At 49.8% G+C, this 20,981-nt stretch overlaps 2 protein-coding genes across 2 annotated transcripts in view; one reads left to right on the top strand and one right to left on the bottom strand.

The window, feature by feature from the left end:
- The first annotated feature begins 562 nt into the window (after nt 1–562).
- RASL10A (RAS like family 10 member A) lies at nt 563–16,675 on the top strand. The gene is made up of 3 exons (XM_048514940.1): nt 563–1,931; nt 12,045–12,169; nt 13,797–16,675. The coding sequence occupies exons 1-3, from the start codon at nt 1,716–1,718 to the stop codon at nt 14,065–14,067; spliced, it is 612 nt and encodes a 203-aa protein (XP_048370897.1). The 5' UTR covers nt 563–1,715; the 3' UTR covers nt 14,068–16,675.
- A 606-nt stretch (nt 16,676–17,281) lies between these two features.
- Nucleotides 17,282–20,981, bottom strand: part of GAS2L1 (growth arrest specific 2 like 1) — a 57,655-nt gene continuing 53,955 nt past the window's right edge. The window contains exon 6 of the mRNA XM_048514395.1: nt 17,282–20,031. Coding sequence (XP_048370352.1) covers nt 18,360–20,031 — 1,672 coding nt within the window. The 3' untranslated portion in view covers nt 17,282–18,359. The remainder of the gene's footprint in view (nt 20,032–20,981) is intronic.

The following is a 20,981-nucleotide window of genomic DNA, read 5'->3' as shown; positions in this document are numbered from 1 at the left end:
GCCGCCTGAGCTGTGGAGGCTTATCTGGGGAATTCAGATTAGCCTGTACACTCTCACACACGCCAACTGGGTGACCTTGGGCTAGTCACAGCTTCTCGGAGCTCTCTCAGCCCCACCCACCTCACAGGGTGTTTGTTGTGAGGGGGGAAGGGCAAGGAGATTGTCAGCCCCTTTGAGTCTCCTGCAGGAGAGAAAGGGGGGATATAAATCCAAACTCTTCTTCTTCTTCTTCTTCTTCTGCAAGCAACCTCGGTGCTCAACCCCACAGCCCAAGCAAAACTGAAGTCAGTCCGCCTCCGGTCCAGCGGAACTTTCTTCCGCCAACTGAATTGCTGGATTCCTGCGTAAGGCGGAGAGGAGGCGGCTGCGTCCTAGCCTGGGAGTCTGAAGGCACAGTTTCTGCATCCTTGGAGAAGGAGAGGACGCTCGGGGAGGACCTGCCTCCCACCCCGGCCCTGCAGCTTACCTCGTCCCTCTCTGGCGCCAGATTGGTTGCAAACGGCCGGGCTCCCTCCTCCCCACCCCCCGCCAGGCGCAGAGCCCGCCCCGCTCTTCGCTTCCCCTCCCCTCTCCGAGCGCCCCTGCCCTTCTCACGTGCTTGACCTCCCCAACTCGGGAGCCGCTCTCCCTGCCGCAGCTCCGTCCCCGAGCCCGGCTGATGATCTCAGCGGGGGCCAAGCCTGGCCGGAGCGAGGGCCACCGCCGAGCCCTGTCCAAGGTGCTGAAAGACCGCGCGGGCCGGGCAGTCCGCGTGCAATGCGCTTGCCTCCCTTTACGCATCGCTCTCCGCTGCGCTCGGGACGGGCTTAGGTAACCAGGCGAGGCGGCAGCCACGGAGCCAGCCCTGCCCCGCCGGCCACCATCGTCGGCGGGGCGGCCATCTGCGGGACACTTGGGCGGCCAGGATGAGGCCACAGCCGGGCAGGATCCCGGTTCACTGAAGAGGCAGAGATGCCCGGGAGGGTGCACAGGCGCAGGGCCATCCTGGAGCCCCTTCGGGAAGCTGGAGCGGCTCCGCAATCCCGGGTGGCGTTTCCCATCCACACTGGCTCCTGGCTGGTAGCAAGAATCCGGAGCAAGAGCTGCCCGAGAGGGGCTGGAAAGGGACGGTGACCGCTCCGGCTTTCGCCTCTTCTCCTCCCCCCTCCCTCCCGCTGGTTCGGGACTTGGCAAGTTCTCTCCCCGCCGCCCCTCTTTCCGCGGGGCCGGCAGAAGGCGAGCGCAGCCCTCGGAGCGGCTTCACTCGGTCCCGTTGGAGAACGAGCGCGGCAGAGACACTAACCGGAGCCAGCAGCCTCCACCCCATCCCGCGAGGCCGCCTGTCAGCTCCAATCCCGCTCCCTCTCTTGACAGCCGCCCGACTCCGAGAACTTCATCTCCCCGCTCGGGTCTCCAATCGGAATGCAATTTCTTTTTATGGAGGCTCACCAGCTGCTGCTACTCCTGGGACGGCGCCTGGACGGCACAGAAGGCACTTCGCTCCTCTGGGGAGTTCTCTTTGGGGATGAGGCGTAGCAGCGAACGAGAAGGAATCCGCTCCAGATGTTGGCGAGATCCTTCCAGCTGAGCGAGGCGTAGAGAACCTGGGCCGGGAAAGTGGTAAATTCAGCCTCCTTGGACTTTTCCACGATGTGATTGATCTCCTCTCCCCTCCGCCCTTCTCTTGGGGGAGGGGGGCGCCGCCGGGGAGCTGTCCGAGGTCCTGCAAGCAGACCATGGTGGAGACCTTGTCGGTGGCTGTCTTGGGAGCCCCGAAAGTGGGCAAAACGGCCATCATCCGCCAGTTCCTCTATCACGACTTCACAGAGAAATACAGGCCCACGGAAAGCCGCTACACCTACAGGCCATCGGTCATTTTCAACGGGAACATGTATGACATGAAGGTCATGGATGTGCCCTATTTGACGGCCTTCCCTGCAAACAGCGCTCAGGTGAGTGTGTGGCTCTTCCCCCACCCCCAGCTCATTCTGAGCATGTGGAAGTATAGGCTGGAGGTAAGGTCAGGTGTGATCACATGTGGGGAAGTATAGACTGGTCAGCATAGTGGGGGAACGATTATGTGTGTGGTGGGTGTTAACTCCTCAGATCTCAACTTTGCTTGTGAACGCTGTCAGGTAATAAAGAACCAAAGTGTTTTTAACTAGACCAACTTCTGTCAAGAGTCTTCAGGCTTTTAAGCCACCTGAAACCGTCTTTAAATATGTTGGAAAGGCTCCTGGGTAACTTGAAGCTTGCCTGCCTTTATGCCTATAGAAATTAACCTCACATGAAGAGTATTTCCTTACCCATTTAATTTTTCTATCAACTGCCACAACAGAAGACATTAATTTTGTTTTTTAAAAAAGTTTCCCACTAATCCCTTTCCTCTCTTTCAAGTCCACCCCCTGTTTAAGTTAAACTACTGGCATGTTAAGCTGATTTAGACCCCCTGGCTGGACCATCAGCAAAGTGAATGGGACTGAATAACCTTCAGCCTCCCACTTTCATTTCTACTGAGTTGTGTCTCCGGCTCCCTGGAGAAGCACTTTCCCCCCCCACAACATGTCTTTAAATCGAGTTCTAAACGATCTTCTTAACCTCTAACATTTAAAGGCCTGTTTGAGATGCCAGTGGGGAAGAGCACATTTTAGCAAACAGAAAACAATCCCTTTAAGCTCATTTTTTTGTGCCAGACTAATTTCCCCCTCTGATTCATTTGTATAGAAGGCCTGCCTGAGACCAAGGACTTGGGGTAGATCATGGTTATGTGCAAACCTTGATGAAGAGAAGAGAGGGAGGGAGGGAGGGAGAGTCTTTCTTCAACATTCTTCCCATCTCAAGCTCTTCCATCTTTTCAGCCAACTTAAATCTCCAATTTTTAACTAGTTGAGCTCATGTTCAGGACTGTCAGAAAGGAAGTTTCCCTTATCTTTGCACACACTGGAAATAGCGTGGATATTGCCACACGATAGGATAGCATCTATCTTTACATCGGGTGTTGTGTGGTTTCCGGGCTGTATGGCCTTGTTCTAGTAGCATTTTTTCCTGACGTTTAATCTGCATCTGTGGCTGGCATCTTCAGAGGATCCTCTGAAGATGCCAGCCATAGATGCAGGTGAGATGTCAGGAGAAAATGCTACTAGAACATGGCCATACAGCCTGGAAATCACACAACACCCAGTGATTCTGGCCATGAAAGCCTTCGACAATGCATATCTTTACGTAGTTTGTTTTCAAAAATGGAAGTTAGTTGTGTTAACAGTTCTTGCTTACAGCAGCTAAATATTTGGGGTGATATTGAAAATAAACATTTGATCCGGTGCTTGATCCAAAGGTTCTTGTTGCTCTCTGGACCAACTTCCCAGTGCCTTTGGTGGTTCTGGCTACTCACTTTGATCACATAGTAGGATTTCTTCTGATCCAGTGTCCACTGGGCAGCTTCTGATACACCACAAAAGGTTCATCTAAGGAAAGAGAATCAGGAACCAGCAGAATGATAGAATCAGTCAAAGCTTCCCTAAGTTCTAACTACTTGGGGAAGAGGCACTGCAGAGCATCAGGAAGAGACTTGCTAGTAAGGAGGGCAGCGTTTGAGCACTTGGTTATCAAGCATAGGAACTTCCATTTATGCAGCTATAACTTAAACCGGACCTCTACCCAGGGCTGTGGCTATGCTGTGACTCCAGTGGAGGTTAGAGAAAGGGCAGAGTAGCACTGTGTTCTGGGTTCATTTCAGTGGCGTAGTGGTTAAGAGCAGGTGTACTCTAATCTGGAGGAACTGGGTTTGATTCTGCACTCTGCTGCCTGAGCTGTGGAGGCTTATCTGGGGAATTCAGATTAGCTTGTGCACTCCCACACACACCAGCTGGGTGACCTTGAGCTAGTCACAGCTTTTCAGAGCTCTGTCAGCCCCACCTACCTCACAGGTGTTCTGAGCGGGGAAAGGTAAGGGTAAGCCCCTTTGAGTTTCCTACAGAAGAGAAAGGGGGATATAAATCCAACTCTCCTTCTCCTCCTCCTCCTCCTCCCTCTTAATTTCACCTTTTCCAAAGCAGCAAAATTCCAATACTTTATGAGTTGCCAAGATCCATTTGAAAGTATTGGGGTGATGCTCACTAAGTTCTCAGAAGGCAGAGATTTCCAGGGGTTGCACTGAGGGACTCAGTGTGCAACTTAGTTCTTCTTCTCTCCTCTGAACTAGCAGAACTGGGCTCAGTTTATGCAAAACAGAAACAATTGCTTTCAGCAAAACCCAACTACCCATATAAGACAGTGTGTTTTGGCTCAGTCCCTCCATTCTGGTAATTTCCCCCTGCACAAATGCTGTTTCTGAAAGCTGCCCGTGCTTCCATCTTGGTTTCTAGGATTCCTGAAATAGCTACGCAAAGTGAAAAAACTGTGCTACCTGCTGCTCTGCCATCTAGAAACCCACTGCAGATTATGCCCCCACCCCACTCACTCTTTCACACTTCTCTCTCTATTCCACCCACCCTTCTGCTGGTCTGTTTTTCTTCCATCCTCCTCCCCTGCATCTCACGCCCCTGCTTGGAGCTGGGCAATCACAAGTGGCCAAGAAGCCTTTTTTTTGACCCCACCCACCCTACTCAAAAGAAAATATTGGAGGATAACCTCTCTGAGGTAATCCTTGTGTCTAAAAAAACCCTTCTGACATGTACCTAGCAGTCAAGATTCATTGACACCTCTTTGACAGGGTTAGATATCGTTAGGGGCAAAGACCGAGATGACTATTTGTGCCATCAGGGAATCTGACCCCTTTCCAAATCTGCCATATGGCCCGATTGTTCACATGGATGGAATTAAGCTAAACACTTGTTCTGTCAACTGGAGTTCCGTCCCTGCTTTCTCCCATCGTTGATTGCGGAGTCTCAATGGACTAGTTGAGTATTGTTTGGACAGAATTTGGGAGCAGTTTATGTTGCAGGGGAGCACACCCACTGACAAACCACTCATCCACCAGAGGTGGTTCTGCAGGGGCACTTACCTTTCGAGCTGGTCTTGCAGGTTGCTTTATAACAGCAATCTTCTTTGATGGCCGCTTGTGTTGCTGTTGAGTCCTGCAGCAAAGAACTTGGTGCTTAAAAGTTTGGTCAGAGTGCTGAACAAGAGCCTGGGATACTGGGTTCAAATCCCAATTCTGCTGCAGAGCTGGCTGGATTGCCTAAGGTAGGGGTGGCCAGCCTACGGTGCTCCAGATGTTCATGGACTACAATTCCCACCAGCCCCAATCGGCCATAATGGTAGGGGCTGATGGGAACTGTAGTCCATGAACATCTGGAGCACCATAGATTGGCCACCCCTGATCTAAAGCTAGTCACCCTGTCTCAGCCTCACCTACCTCACAGGGTTGTTATGAGGATAACACGGGGGAATGGAAGAATGCGGTCCTGAGCTCCTTGCAAAAAGGATGAGATTAAAAAGACACACGTAGGACTGCTATAAGATTCATCACAGAGGTTTAAAAATCAGTAATGGCACATAAATTTCCAGAAAGGGTTCCTAGCCGAACACTACCAACCTCTGCAGCCACATGGCAGTATTAGAGATAGCCTAAAACACACCTTCCACTTTTGCAGCCTCATGGGCTCGGCTAGCAATTTCAAGAACTGTGTGCCCTAGAATGCCTCAAGAACCCTCCACGACGCCTCTGCAGGAAGAGCCAAAAAGGGAGAAAGTTTTGAAAGGCCTAAACCCCCTCTGGCGTAATGCTGCTGCACTAGTAAGGATGAGAGTCAGCTGTAATGAAGCAGGTGGGAAGGAAATCCATCTCTCTGGCTGCTCGCTGGGGACCACTTTTCTTAATGCACTCCAATCATGTCCTCTGTGTGGTGAGAGGGGTCCGTAACAGGCTCTAGAGAGGCTGGCAGCTGGCAGCTTGAGAGACGAGGCCTCTGTGGGAAGCCGGAGCAAAACCGGATGTGTGAATTAGATTCCAAGCAGATGGTTCAGAGAGGAAAGGGCAGCTTCTGTACCTGGCAGAGCTCCCTGCAGTCTGAGCAAAAGGTGTTGGGGAAGAAAAGGCCGGTCTCTTGGGGAGCCCTTGCTGGGTTTGTACAGCAGCCCTGCCTTCGGATGTCACATATGCTGAGCTGAGTGCCAAGCCACAACTCAGCTCTAGATCTGTTTTTCACTAGCAGGCTGGATCCTAGAAATGGGAGGGGAGGCACCTTTGAATGCAGGCAGGGTGTTTTCTTTTATGCCAGAGAATTTGTAGGTTGCAGCTGATTTTTGTGCCTGAAATGTGCCCTGTTTCTGAGACTTGAAGCTGCACAGAATTTGCCTTCTACTTATAGAGTAGTAATGCATAACAGGGAAAAACCAGGCACCAGAGGTATGAGCATATTCTTTTACTAAGAAAACTAGCTAGCCTGATCTCATCAGCATGGTGTAGTAGTTAAGACCAGGTGGATTCTAATCTGGAGAACCGGGTTTGATTCCCCACTCCTCCACCAGAGTGGCAAAGGTTTATTTGGTGAACCAGATGTGTTTCCTCACTCCTGCACATGAAGCCTGCTGGGTGACCTTGGGCTAGTCACAGTTCTTCAGAACTCTCTGAGCCCCACCTACCTCACAAGGTGTCTGTTGTGGGGAGAGGAAGGGAAGGGAGCTTGTGAGCCACCTTGAGTCTCCTTACAGGAGAGAAAGGTGGGGTATAAATCCAAACTCTTTTTCTTCATCATCTGATCTCAGAAGCTAAACAGGGTCAGTCCTGATTAGTACTTGAATGGGAGACCACCCAGAATACTAGAATCACTGTGCAGAGGAAGGTCATCATGGCAAACTGCCTCTGAATGTCCCTTGCCTTGAAAACCTCATTGGGATCACCATAAGTCTGCTGTGACTTGATGACGCTTCACACACATACATGAAAAGCATCCTGCCCCCCTGTATGGAAATTGCTGGGTTTTTCTCCTGGGAAGTCCTTCTTTTAAAAGGCCCCAGTTTCTCTTTTATTTCCAAGCCAAACTACTTGTGTAAAACATGCCTTGTAAAGTCACACATCTTGTCATTTGTCCAGATTGGTAGCTGGCAACGTCATCCAGTTAAAGAAATATTCTTCCATTAATTGTAATAAATTTAATGTGGTTACAGTTGGCATGCGGGTGCAGCAAGAATTTTGATAGGGAGGGAGGATTCTTTGCTTTTTGCACCAGACATCACCCTCCCCCCTCCCCAATCCCCACCTGTGCAGTTTTAACAATCAGCACAGCAAGGTGACTTGATTCTTCCCTACTTCCAAGCGATTCAATTTGCCACTGTCTGATCCAGGCTTTTCCAGTGACTGTTCCTTCACTAGAACAGTCTGCCAGATTATATTAGGCTAATTGCTATTTATCGGGTTTTTGGAGAACTCTGCAAAATGGAACACAACATTCTATATACAGTGCTTTCTGGACACAGCTGATTTAATATTTTTCCATTGATTTAGCTGGCTAGTCAGCTAGATCTCCATTGGGTGTTGTTATCTGTGCAGTAATTTGCACTACTTAAAAGACCAAATGAAGAAACACAGCTTGGCGTGCAAGCTTTTGGGCTCTCCTGAACTCTTCATCCGTTTGGAGCTTAACAAACAAAAGAGGATGGGAGGGTGGAAATGACTCTTTGTATGCATTCTCTGCTGAAGAGGCAACTTAACTCTCATTTTGTAAAGATCCAGTTGGATGAAGAGTTCTGGAGCGCTTTAAAGCTTGTACACTGCACTGCATTATTTTATTTGGTCTTAATAAAAAGGGATGATGGGATTTTTGTTTGGGGATTTTGTTATTCACTGATGCAGCCCTCTAATTTTTGACCAAATCTTATGGCTCTTCTCTCTAACCCAGTCTCAGAAGTGTGCTTGAAAAAGTTCCAGCCATAATAATATACACAGAATAGTGGCAATAAAAGCTGTTGCTCTATAAAAATAAACATTGCTCCCCTCCATCCCTTATTCTGGATTACTCTGGTCCTTTAAAAGACAGAGGGTTTTTTTCCCCCAGCCTGCTCAGACCAAGGCTAATCCAGTTATTCCCAGCGGATAATTGACTTGGCATATGCAAATGTCCTACATGTAATGCTGATCATTACGTAACAAAATCCCACACACTCCAATTCACTCCACAGATGGAAATGTCATGCTCTTTAGCAGTGGCTCTTGTCAAACTGCTCCAAGCAAACTCTGTGATGCTTCAGAAGCGTTGAAGGAGGGTTCATCAGGAGGTCCTCACTTTTCCCACCATTCCTCTGAGAACCTCGGGGCAGTCTACAGCATTCTCCTCTTCTCCATTTTATGCTAATAACCTGAGAGTACGTGACTGGCCCAAGATCACCCAGTCAACTTCATGGCAGAGTGGGAATTTGAACCTGGTTCTCCCAGATCCTAGCCTCACACTCTGGCACCACTATGTCACACTAGCTATCATACTGTTCTTAAGCAGAGAGGCAGAACATTGCTGAAACTATCCTGGGAAGCAATAATCCCATCAAATAAAATATGCCGTGTGCTGTAGAAGCACAGGTATGCATTTGAATACACTTCTAACTGGATCACCACCAACACAGGGGATGCAAGCAAATTCTTTCCTACGATGTTCTTTTGAGAATAGGGTTGTTAACAGGCTTGGAGAAAAATGTTCTGTCTTCTTAATGGGACCTGGATGGCCCAGGCTAGTCTGATCTCCTCAGTTCTCAGGAGCTAAGCAGGGTTGGCCCTGGTTTGCAATTGAATGGGAGACCACCAAGGATGACCAGGGTCAATGCGCAAAGCAAGACAATTCCTTCGCTGTCTTGTCTTGGTCAGCTGCAACTTGATGACACTTTAAACACACACACATAATGTGTGGAAATCAGTAGCTGAAGTGTTTTAATACCTGGAGGTAAATTACATCACCTGGGGAATAGCATCCCATTAAGTTGATCTTAAGGGGACTGGCCTTCCCACACCCACCCTCAATACCATTGGTGCTCCTAGTGGAGAATGTCTTCCCAACCCCAAATAAACCTTGTGGATGAATCACTATCATCTTCTTCTAGCAATTGGCCATGCTGGCAGGGGCTGATGGGAATTGTAGTCCTTAACATCTGGAGTGCCAAAGGTTCGCCACCACGGTTCTAGAACATGTGGTTCTTCTTCACTACTGTGATTCATTCTGAGAGCTAGAGATGCTCCCTTTGAAATGGGGTAGTAGCGATTTTTGAAAGCAGCCTCTTCTGTCTGGCTCGGAGTGAATATGACCATAGGACAGTGATGGCGAACCTCTGGCACAGGTGCCAGAGGTGGCACTCAGAGCACTCTCTGTGGGCACTCGCAAACAGAGTCCCCCCCCCCCCACATCTAGGCTGGCCTGGGCTGCTGGGCTCGATTATTAGCATTAAACCTAAGACCTAGTTTTGGGGAAGCAGGTAACCCTGTTAAACGCTGTTAAACTGATTTTCATGCGAAGAACTAAAGCACAATCCTTTACCTGGAAGTAAGCTTGGTTGCTGGCAATGGGCTTGCTTCAGAGTAAACCCGCCTAGGGTTGTGATTCACCCATTGGAAGAGTTGCACGGTTGCTTCAAAGCAAAGCCACCGACTACCACCAAGCTTACTCCCAAGTAACACATGCCTAGAAATGTTTTTTCTAAACTAAAACCTTAGTATTCAGGTTAAATTGCCATGTTGGCACTTTGCAATAATAAGTGGGTTTTGGGTTGCAATTTGGGCACTCGGTCTCAAAAAGGTTCGCCATCACTGCCATAGGAAGAGTTGCTGTGGTTGTGTGCCACCCCTTTGCTGTGTTGCTGTGCTTTTTGTTTCAAAATCAGAGTTTAAAAATAGGTATTTTGCTTCTCACAACTTCTGGTTGTCAGGGAGCTCCTAATTGTGTTTCTCAGTGGGTTTCAAGGCCTCTGGAGACAGGTCAGAAATGAAGTTTAGCGATGGACAGCTACTTCTTAGATGGTCATAGGCAGAGAGAGCTTGTCTTGCCTTGCAATCAAAGTTTGTGTTAAGAGGGGTAACGGGCTCTGGTTTAACTCAGTGCTAATGAACCCGGCCTCCCAAATCCTAGCTACACTCACCAACCTCTGCATCACACTGGCGAAGAGGTCTAATTTTTCCTGTATCAGTGAGATTCTCCTTTCACTGAGTCAGTCTATTGATCCACGTTGTATTGCCTACACTGGCTGGTAGCAGCTCTCCAAAATCTTCTTCTCTGTCTTGTACCCCCAAACTACTTTTAATTGGAGATGTAAAGAATTTACTCTTGTAACCATATATTCTTCCTCTGTCTGTTGAATGAACTGTTTGGTCATTGGGCCCATTTAAGGGGAAAGCCTAGGAGAGGAGATTTGAATAGCATATACGAACATAAGAACTAGCCTGCTGGATTAGACCAGAGTCCATCTAGTCCAGCACTCTGCTACTCGCAGGGGCCCACCAGGTGCCTTTGGGAGCTCACGTGCAGGATGTGAAAGCAATGGCCTTCTGCTGCTGCTGCTCCTGAGCACCTGGACTGCTAAGGCATTTGCAATCAGAGATCAAGGAGGATCAAGATTGGTAGCCATAGAAAACTCTCCTATTTTTGAGGATTTTTCCTTGGCACTTTTGGTGATATTGAGGTCACCACTGGTGATGCAAAGAGCTGGCTAAGGTATGTTTGTGTGTTTGGGTTAGGGTTAACCCTGGTACAATCTTTGAACAATCTTTTCCAAAAGGGAATGCCCTATCCATGAAGCACAGGAGCATTATATGAACAGAGTTGCTTTATAATAGTTTTGCCTAGGGTCCTCAGGTGTCCTGGTAATTGTCCAGGAGTAACAACGCTCTTGTAATGAATGCCAGCTTTATAGAGACAAAAACATCTTCCAGATGTCAATGCATGGCATACAATATTGCAAACGAAGAGTTAATACCAGGGAACAATGAACTGGGCGAAGTGAAATGGTCTGCTTCTCCCATTGGCTCCACCTACTGGCCATGTCCTACCATGACATCCTTACAGGTCCTTTTTTAAACCAGTGGATTGCAGGCAGCTGCTGTTGGTCCACAGCAAAAGAAAATACTCTTTTGTGTAGCACCTTTTAGTAAGAACAACTGAAACAATACTGACCCTCAAGGTAGATTACAAGGTACAGAAAAAGAGCAAGTATGACCATACAGTACTGGACATGCACTGAATAATGAACTAGGAATACAGAATGTAATGCTGATGTGAACAGCAAACTGCCCAGGCCAACATGACCCAAGTAATGCAGAATGTGGGATTATAAATGTGCAAAGCACTGCAGTACCCATTCCCATATGAAGGTAGCTTTCTGGACCATTCTTTCCTACCACAGTTCCAGGTTCTGGTATTCATATTTTGTCCAGTGCTGAGGGAGCCACCCCAGAGAATGTAGGGGAACAGGCATTTGCTCATCTCACCAGTTTGGAGGGAGCAACCTTCAGAAAGTTTTGCCCAGATAATTTAAGCTGCTGTGGTGGAATATAGTAGGAGAGGCAGTCAGTCCTGCAGGTGTGAAGGGCTTTTTGGTGGTGGCCACTCCCTTGAATTGAGCCTGGTAACTGTTTGGTAGCCAATGGAGTATTGGTCCACCTTTTTCAGTATTGTCTGTGCTGACTGGCGGTGGCTCTTCAAGGCTTCAGGCAGAACAAGGGGTTTTGTGTTCTTCCTGAGATCCTTCAAACGAAGGCATCAAATGTTGGACCTTCTGCATGCAAAGCTCTACCCGGGTAGTTCCCAGGCATATTTATGCAGAAATAAATGCTATTACAGTCCAGAGCAATAAGCGTGGAGAGAGACAGAAATCAGTTTGGTAAAATATTAAAATAGATTCTGTGCTGTAGGTTGGGGTTAAATGCAATTCCGTCATCCAAAGACTATGCATGGAGGACATTCAGGCTGCCCAGCAGTGACAGGTGTCTTCATCCTCACCTTAGCCATGCCTGTAGCCTTCCTACAAGAAACCGTGAAAGATAGAGAGGGAGAAAAAAAGAGAGAGAAAGAAGCCTTCCTACAAGAAACCAAGCAGATCTGAATACTATGGCTATGCAGAGTGTGTCTGTCTGTTTTCTTCCACAAAAGGAATGGTCAGACCTCAAGAGCCGAGGGTTGAGGAACACAGATGCCTACGTGCTGGTGTACGACATCTGCAATCCCGAAAGCTTTGAGTACGTGAAAATGATCCGTCAGCAGATACAGGAAAACAGGTGAGCCCAAGGCAGGGGGAAAGAAGAGAGGGAGAGGAACAGGGATTTTGGCCAGATGTGGAAAGACAGGAGAGCCTGTGCTGTTGGGAGGGTGGGGGAAGATTCTTCCCTACTATTTCTCCTGGGGCAGTACACAAGCTCTATTTTCCAGTTTCAGTATCTGTTAGCTGAGGGAGAGGGAGGGCGACAGTCTGGGAAACACAGTTCCGGGGCTTCCTTGAACATGTGGAACTAATTGTGAAAGGCTTTGGCTCTGACACACTTCTTTAAATAAAAACATTGTGTTCAGATTTGGATAAAACAGCAGAAGTTTGACAGTTTGAAAGCAAACCACCGCTAGGGGAAAGTTGGAAAATGAAGCTCGTGTCCTTTTCCCTCTCCCTCCTTAAAAACCGACAACATCCTATCTTTATGTTACAAGACATGGTTCCTGTTTGTTTTCATCCTCTCTCCCACTACTCCTCAAATTCTCAAAAGTTCATGCTCACCTAATAGGTGAAGGGATTACCTTGATCTGAGAAGAGCCCATGCAGCAAATATGTTTCCCTGCACATAAAGTCACAGAATTTGACCCTAGGAGGAGAATTGAGGATCCAGTGAACAAATGTTTATTTTTTTGAAACAGCAAACTTTGGGCACTGGAGTTGTACACAGTCCGGCCCAGCAAAATCTGCAAGATTAGAAACAGACTTCAGTTTTTGGGTGCCAGGTAGGGCTCCGCAGCCTTCCGCTCCTCCCCTTTACTTGCAGAAGCAGAATGAATGACACAAATCAAGGAGACACCGAGGATGCAGAACTTGGGGTTAAGTTAATGCAGAACAGTGACTGCTGCTGCTGCTGCTGCTGCATAGAGTGACTTAGTTCTGCCCCTTCCACCAGTGAATCTTCCCACCTTCCTTCCTACCCTGTTTCCCGGATAATAAGACCATAGCATCATTTTTTGGGATTTTTGGAGGATGCTTGAAATATAAGCCCTGCTCCAAAAATAAGCCCTAGTTACAGATTCCCCGGCGCAGCTGATCTGGTCACGTGGGGGGCGCAAAATCATGGGGGGGCGGGAAATAAGACATCCCCTGAAAATAAGCCCTAACACATCTTTTGGAGCAAAAATTAATAGAAGACCCTGTCTAATTTTCGGGGAAACACAGTAATCTCCAGAGTTGCTTTGTTTCATCCACTGGGATGAAAATGTCCTGGTCTCAATTTGATAGACAGTTGTGGCATCCAGGAGAAGGCATCCACTGAAAAGGTGACCCATGCCAGGTGATATAAGATGCAGGGATATAGCCAGCCCTCCCCCCTCCACACCTCTGTGTGCCCTTGCTTTAGGGCAGGGGTCTGCAACCTGCGGCTCTCCAGATGTTCATGGACGACAATTCCCATCAGCCCCTGCCAGCATGGCCAATTGGCCATGAATTGTAGTCCATGTAGTCCATGAACTGTAGTCCATGGATTGTAGTCCATGTAGTCCATGAACATCTGGAGAGCCACAGGTTGCAGACTCCTGCTTTACCAGGATCCTGCCACTTTAACAGCAGCTCTTCGAGTCTGATACTGGAAATTCAGGGCAGGCTGGTGCCAGTCTTGCTCTCACCTGTCTCACGTGGGTTTCTGGCTTCTTTCCTAGGACAAGCAGTGCCAACGAAGTGCCCATCATCGTGGTAGGGAACAAGCGGGACCAGCAAAGGCAGCGCTTCATGTCCCGGCGGGCCCTTTCGGTGCTTGTGAAGAAAAGCTGGAAATGCGGCTACATGGAGTGCTCGGCCAAATACAACTGGCACGTTGTGCTCCTCTTTAAGGAGCTGATGTGCACCGTTTTGGCCCGGGGGTGCAAGAACAACCACTCTACCACGCGCCTGCAGGGGGCACTGCACAGAAACAGGTGCTGCCTTATGTGAGGAGATGCACCCTTCCAATGGCAAGCTAGTTCATGTGCTCTTCCAAGGGGTTGGGAACTTCTGAGTAGAGAGATCTGGATTTGGGAGTCAATTCCAGGTAGTCCGTTTTGGTTGCCGTAGCCATGTGAAAGGGCTGTGGATTGACTGCTGTCCAAGAAGGCAACCTTGTTGGGAAACTAAGCTTGGTAACTGCTTCCTGTGGAAGATTTAGGGTGTCCTTACGGGTGGCAGAATGGGAGGCAGATAATTCTGGAGCACAGGCCACTGAATTCACAGGAGCTGTCTAAAAGCATGACAATCCATTTTAATAGGGTTTGTGCCAGAGAATCTCTCAGTGTTCATAAGCAGAGGGGGTGGGGATAGCATTTTTCACTTGAGAGTCACAATATTTCAAACTGGCTGTCCTACACCTGAATACAAACAGCTGTAGTTAGATAGAGAGATCCTTAAAATGTCTCAGTTGAGACCAAGGGACTGTGTAGTCCAGCAGACCTCTTTTGCATGGCAACACCCCCTCCCCACAGAAGATCACCAGCAAAGTGGGAAGGCAACCGCTTGACCCAACCCCTAGCATTCAGGAAGTGGGCTGCCTCTGAATATGGATGCAGCATTCAGCTACCGTGGCTGAAAACGTGAACCAGGAAGAGCCAAAGGCCCATCGAATCCAGCACCCTGTTCCCAGCAACAGCTGGGAAGCCGCCTCCCGGAAGGCTTCGAGCAGATGAGGATCTCATGACTTCTGCTCATCAAAGCTCCACTTATCTCAGTGGCTTGTGGGTTTCCGTCCAAAGAACCCTCCAATATTTGAGGCAGTGTGGCTTCAAATGTTGGCTGCAGGCAAACGGTGTATGATGGTTAGATCTGACTAGCCTCCTTTGGAAAGAAGCCATGGTCTGGTCCAGGAAAGCAAGTCTTGTGATGGCTCTGCCCTTTCGCTCACAGGCAGGGCTAGCCCAAACTGTTTTCCTGACTGCAGCGGGAAACCTATCTCTCTCTGCTTAAGCCACTACAGGCCCCGAGCTGCTTGAGCATAGTCTGCTGGGTGCTGCTGGGTATCTCCCGGCCATTCTAATGGGGCTCAAATAAGAGGACTTTCCATTGTACATGAGAGAGCCACCCATGGCTTTCCTACGCCTGACCAACCAGAAGCACCAGCTGTCCACACCCCCAGAGGGTCTGGCTCTTTGCATGTTGCTATTCATTTCCTTGAATGTGCGGGCCTGAACGAGGCATGTATGCAAACTGCATGGTATTGTGCAGGGCAAGCAGGCACTGAAAGGCTGGCCATCATGCAGGTGAAAGGCTGGCCACCATGCAGGTGAAAGCAGCAAGCTGCCAAGCATAGCAGCTTCAAGAAGCCACGGGGAGCTTTGTGAACTGCGCCCCCCCCCAAAGAGACCGAATAGAGGAGGGGGATGTTGGGGGGGGGGAGGGATTTCTTTTTTCCAAGCCGAGAAAGGAATCAAGACTTGCAATTGCAGAAGTCCGAAAAGGAATTAATCCAGCAGTCACTTCTGCCTTCTCAGGAATTTACCATGGGAGGGCCTGTTTCTGTGGCCCCCTACCACGTACCACATCCACAAGAGCACCCACCACAAATTCACTCAGAATGAAGGTTGCACAACATTCTGTGTTGGCACTACTGCAAACGTGGCCAGCAAATGCCCTTTGAACTACTGGGTTGCATTGGAAAAGTGGAGGAGGAGGAGCGTATAGCTGCTCTCCCCTTCCTGCTTTTTTTTTATAAGTGGGTGACTTCTCTTGCCCAGTATCCTATGCTGGGCTATTTGGCTTCCTTTGGATTAAAAAGACCCTGATGCAAAGTCTTGTAAAGAGGGGTGCTTTCTTCGTCTCTCATCCTGTACCAATCCTTCTGCCAGTCTGCCCCGTGGAAGGTAGCAGGTTAAGGAACTCCTCTGAAATGTCTTGTTGGAGGTAGCTCCTCCTGTGGGTCTGTCGGGGGTAAATCCCCCCCCCCCCCGCGTACAATGCCAGTAGTGGTTGCTCCGCAAAAGCCCCACAAGGGTCCTGGAGATCCTTGCGCCCATCCCAGCTGAAATGCTGCCCTGAGCCCAATGTTGTCGAGATAGGGAGGGATATACATTAAACAAATAAATACATCTGTGTCCCACCTTTCCAAAACAGCAGCAGGAGCAGCAAGCCCACCAAGAGATTCTTCATCACGTGAGCACAAAAAGCTGCCTTATAATGAGACACGTCATTGGTACTATTGTCTGCTCCGGCTGACAGCAGTCCTAGGTGACTGAATTTCATGTTGCTCTTTTTGACCCTTTTAAATGGACACGGGGGGTGGGGGAGTTTAAATCTGGGACCTTCTGCACACAAAACAGAGGCTTTATCACTGAGCCACAAGCCTTTCCCCAAAGCTCCAGACAAATAGCAGAGCGTGGTTGTTGTTTATACAATCACAGTGCGATTGTGTGAAATTAAGTCCTGGTTAAGGGCTATCTATCCCCACTGTGCAACACCAAGCTCCAAAATCTGGACATAGAAGAAGAGGAGTTTGGATTTATATGCCCCCTTTCTCTCCTGTAAGAAGCCTCAAAGGGGCTTAAAATCTCCTTTCCCACCCCACTCCCCACAACAAACACCCTGTGAGGTGGGTAGGGCTGAGAGAGCTCTGAAGAACTGCGACTAGCACAAGGTCATCCAGCTGGCGTGTGTTGAAGTGTACAAGCTAATCTGGTTCCCCAGATAAGACTCCACAGCTCGAGTGGAGGAGTGGGGAATCAAACCCGGTTCTCCAGATTAGAGTGCACCTGCTCTTACCCACTGCGCCACGCTGGCTCTCTTAGATTAGAAGTCAGACCAGGCTGAACCTCAGACCTTTTGCATGCAAAACAGACATACACCCTGACTCCACCCAGCCCTGTTTAATCTCCTCCCTCTGTGCCATTTTCCCAGAAGAAGCAGGGGGGTGGGAGTGATTCCCTACTGGAGAAATGGCACCTCCAATCCAAATAATTCTCCCACCCACCCACATATGCCTTTGGCTGCTTTTTACACATTGGGAGATCAGTCACAGTTCCCATAAATGTAATATGTAGGCAGAACAACCATCAGAAAAAGCACTCTTCGGGTTCACACACCAAAAGGCTAACTTGCCTAAGCAAATGGCCTCACAACCCCGTGACCCGCCCCGACATGCAGACCCTCCCTCCCCTTCCTGCAATAAAGGCACAGAGACACACGGTTCGATTTGTCCATTTTTACTGTCTGGGTTTCGAGAGCTTGCAGGTCAGTTCAGTTAGCTACATTCATGGGGTCGGACGATGGGCGGGCGCTCTAGCGGAGGGGGTCGCTCCTGACCAAGTGCGACACCTCCATATTACATATATAAATATGCATAGATTATTAAAACACACCTACAGTACATCGAGGGTCAAGGGGACTCTAATGGCCCAGGTTCTAGGAAGCCGAGAGGGTCCGGCTGAAGAGAAATTCATGTGCAAGACTTCAGCACCCCCTCCCTGACCTCCTCTCCAAAACACGTCTTGTTAAAAATATAATCCGTTAAAAGAGAAGCTTCTTTTAAAAAAATAAACGCCATCACCTTGCATACCAGGGAGTTGCTCTCTGCAGGCCCCTCCCACACCCCATGCACACTTATCCCGTATCAGTAAGTATTTTCAGGACTCGGTCCCCCAAGAGGCCAGAGTTTCAGCCCTTCTCCTGAGGGAGAAATATGGGGAGGCCAGGCCAGCCAAGAGGGTCGGAGAGGCAAAGTGCTATTGAATTCAGAAGGCTAAAGGAGAGGGGGGAATTCAATAGTACTACAACAGGGAGATTTGTAAAGTACTGCAATAGTATCACAAAGGGAGATATCCAGCCCCAGAGATTTGCAGGCTGTCTTTGGAGACTCCTCCCTCTATGGATCCAGTGCTGACGGACTCTCCCCTAAAAGCATTTCACGGAGAAGGAAATTAAAAAGCCATGCCAACTTCCAGCCTCGGTTAAAAAAATAACGACGGAAGTACCACCTTCGGGATAAAAGCCACCCCCCATTCCCTCTATCTCAGAGGTGTCCAACTCTGGCACTTCAGGTGTTCATGGACTACAATCCCCAACAGCCAATTGGCCATGCCAGCAGGGGCCGATGGGAATTGTAGTCCATGAACATCTGAAGTGCCAGAGTTGGACCCCCCCCCCGCCTAACTTTTCGAAACAGCAGCAATATCAAGGTCATGAAGGAAATATGCCCATGGCAGCAGCAGGTAGGGGAAGAGCAGGGTAACGGAAGCAGCCCACGCTGCACTCTCTTCCGGGAACCCTCAGGCCCACGTGCCTTCGTCGGCCACCCCTGACTCTGCTGGGCCCCGGGCAGGCTCCACAAAGGAGGAGAACACATTGTGGAAAGTCGTCCAGGTCCTGTGCTCGGTCTGGCGCTTGGAAGGACTGTCCTTGGGCGAGGCGCCCCCTGCTGGAGATTTGCTGGCCCCCACGGCCTTGTAGCTGAGGGGCGTGGGGATCTTGGTCGGCTTCTTGTCTGGCTGAGAGTCTGTGCGGGGCTTGATCCTGGGACGCAACTTGAGCTTATAGATGGAAGGCACACGGTCGGGTTTCTTCAGGGATGTCTTCTGCCTGAGAATGACTTCCTCAGGGGGAGGAGTTCCTGGGGACCCATCGGGGAGCTGCACCGGAGGCTCCTTGCCAAATTCACAGTGCAAAGATTCCGAGTCTGCATCGGAGGCCGCCTGTTCCACAGCGCCCCACGGGCTGCCTGCTCGTGGCTTGGACAGCTCCACTCCTTCCTGCACCTCTTGCAAGCCCACGTAGCAGTTGCTTTCATCAGAGGAACTCGACAAGGCCGGCTTCCGCCAACGTGTGGCTCGCTCCAGAGTTGTGGGAGAGTCCCAGAGGTCAGAGGCGTCAGCAGAGCCATTGGGGATGTCAGAGGGAGCTGCACCCGCATCCGAGGCCCAGACCCTTTGGGAGGGAAGGTTCCTCTTGGGTTCCTCTTTGGACTCGGCCTGGAGGCCGTATTTGCTGAAGAAATTGAGGGAAGAAGATGAAGAGCTGGAGGAGCAGTAGGCGGAGTCAGCAGCTCCTTGGTCCGGGGTGGTTTGCAGGAGTCGAGAGCCGTCACAGCCTCGCCCCAGAGGCTCCACCTGTTCTTGCTCCTCGTCTTCCTGTAGGCCCATCATTTGGGAATTGGCCAGAAACTCCTCTTCCAGCCGTCGGTAAAGCTGCTGCTCTTGGCTCGGGTCGAGACGCAGCGGGGTCCGGAAGGTGCGGGCCGCTTCCTCCAACTCTTGCCCTAAACTGTCTGAGGGCTGCCGGACATGTGAGGGCCCCCTAGACCACTGCTCCCTTGAAGGGACTCTTGGCGCCATCAAACATGGCTGCCGCTGCCTCTGGGACCCGGAATCTGAGGACGCTCCTCGGGCTGAGGCGTCTGTGACTTTGGTAGCAGGAAGAGACCCCCTTCGGTTGGTGAGCACTGGACTCCTGGAACCCGCAGAAGCAAAGTGGCCCCTTGCCGGGCTCTTGGTCCTGGGGGTGACTCTGCCAGAGCTGCCCAAGTTCTCCTTCGGGTCCTCAGATCGTGCCCAAGAATGTTGCCCATCCTTCCCTCGGTTGATAAGGAGCACGGGTTCTCCAACAGGCCTCCCCTGGCTGTGGGCTCTGGGGTGTGGGCTCTGGGCCACTGGCTTGCTAGACCCATTTGGCAGCCGTGGACGGCCCCGGTCGCCAGCCTCAGTCCTCTTTGCCCCCGGCGAAGGCCTCGGCAAGCTGCCCCGTTCTCGCGACTGGCTGCGGCTGTCCGGCAGCCTCTTGGGACTGGCGCTGGCGTGCAGCCCAACTCCTTCAGAGATGCGTTTTCCAGACTCCCTTCGGAGTGCCAGGCTGCCCTCTTCGTTACGTCTCCTGGGCAGACTCCCGCTCTGAACTGACGACGCTGAGGAATCACTGTCTCCAGAAAGTCGACGGGCTCTAGGGAGCCTGAAGCAAAGGAGAAAATAAATTAATTTTTAAAAACTTATTTTTGCATTCATCTGGTGCCTTTCTGAAGTGGTAAAAATGCTTCCTTACAACGCTCCTGTAAGGAAATCCAGTACTGTAGTTGCCCCAATTGCACATCTGGGGGTGGATTTAGGCTGAGGCAGTGAGACTCAATGGTGAGCTATTTATTGAAAACATCAGCTACCTTCTTCCCAAGCTGCTTACAAACATAGGCAAACAAACATCAAATAAAAATGCAATAAAATAAAAAAAACAATTTAAAAAATGATGAAGAAGAAAAGAAGAGTTTGGATTTATACGCCACATTTCTCTCCTGTAAGGAGACTCGTGGTGGCTTACAAACTCTTTTCCCTTCCCCTCCCCACAACAGATACCTTGTGAGATAGGTGGGGCTGAGATATTTCTGAGAGAACAGTAACTCGCCCAAGGTCACCCAGCAGGCTCCATGTGTAGGAGTGGGGAACACAAATTCAGTTCACCAGATAAGAGTCTGCAGCTCATGTGGAGAAGTGGGGACAGCTACTAAATGGGACAGCTACTAAACTTAACTAAATGCAGTCCGAAGGGAAACCATCTTCAACTGCCTCCTAAAGACCAAAAGTGAGGGAGCCAGACACTTCCCTGGGAAAGTTGTTCGATAATTGCGGGGCTGCCACTGAAAAGGCCCTCTCACGTGTATCCACCACACACACTTCTGTAATTGATGAGACAGTCAGGAGGGCCTCTCCTTGTGATTTTGATTCCCAGGAAGGAACATATGGGAGAAGCCGGTCCTTCAGATACCCCAGTCCCAAGCCATATAGAGCTGTAAAGGTCAAAGCCAATGCACTGAACTGGGCTCCACAGTCAGTGTAACTGTGGTAATATTGGGGTCACATGCTCCCTGACAGCTGACAGTGGTGGGATTCAAATAATTTAACAACCGGTTC

Source organism: Sphaerodactylus townsendi, linkage group LG13, assembly GCF_021028975.2.
Source record: "Sphaerodactylus townsendi isolate TG3544 linkage group LG13, MPM_Stown_v2.3, whole genome shotgun sequence".
Classification (NCBI taxonomy): domain Eukaryota; kingdom Metazoa; phylum Chordata; class Lepidosauria; order Squamata; family Sphaerodactylidae; genus Sphaerodactylus; species Sphaerodactylus townsendi.
This window is presented reverse-complemented; position numbering and strand designations above follow the sequence as displayed.

Coding starts and splice junctions, on each gene's coding strand:
- RASL10A (XM_048514940.1), top strand. CDS start 1,716: ATGGTGGAGACCTTGTCGGTGGCTGTCTTGGGAGCCCCGAAAGTGGGC. Junction 1,932..12,044: donor TCCCTGCAAACAGCGCTCAG/GTGAGTGTGTGG, acceptor CTTCCACAAAAG/GAATGGTCAGACCTCAAGAG. Junction 12,170..13,796: donor CAGCAGATACAGGAAAACAG/GTGAGCCCAAGG, acceptor CTTCTTTCCTAG/GACAAGCAGTGCCAACGAAG.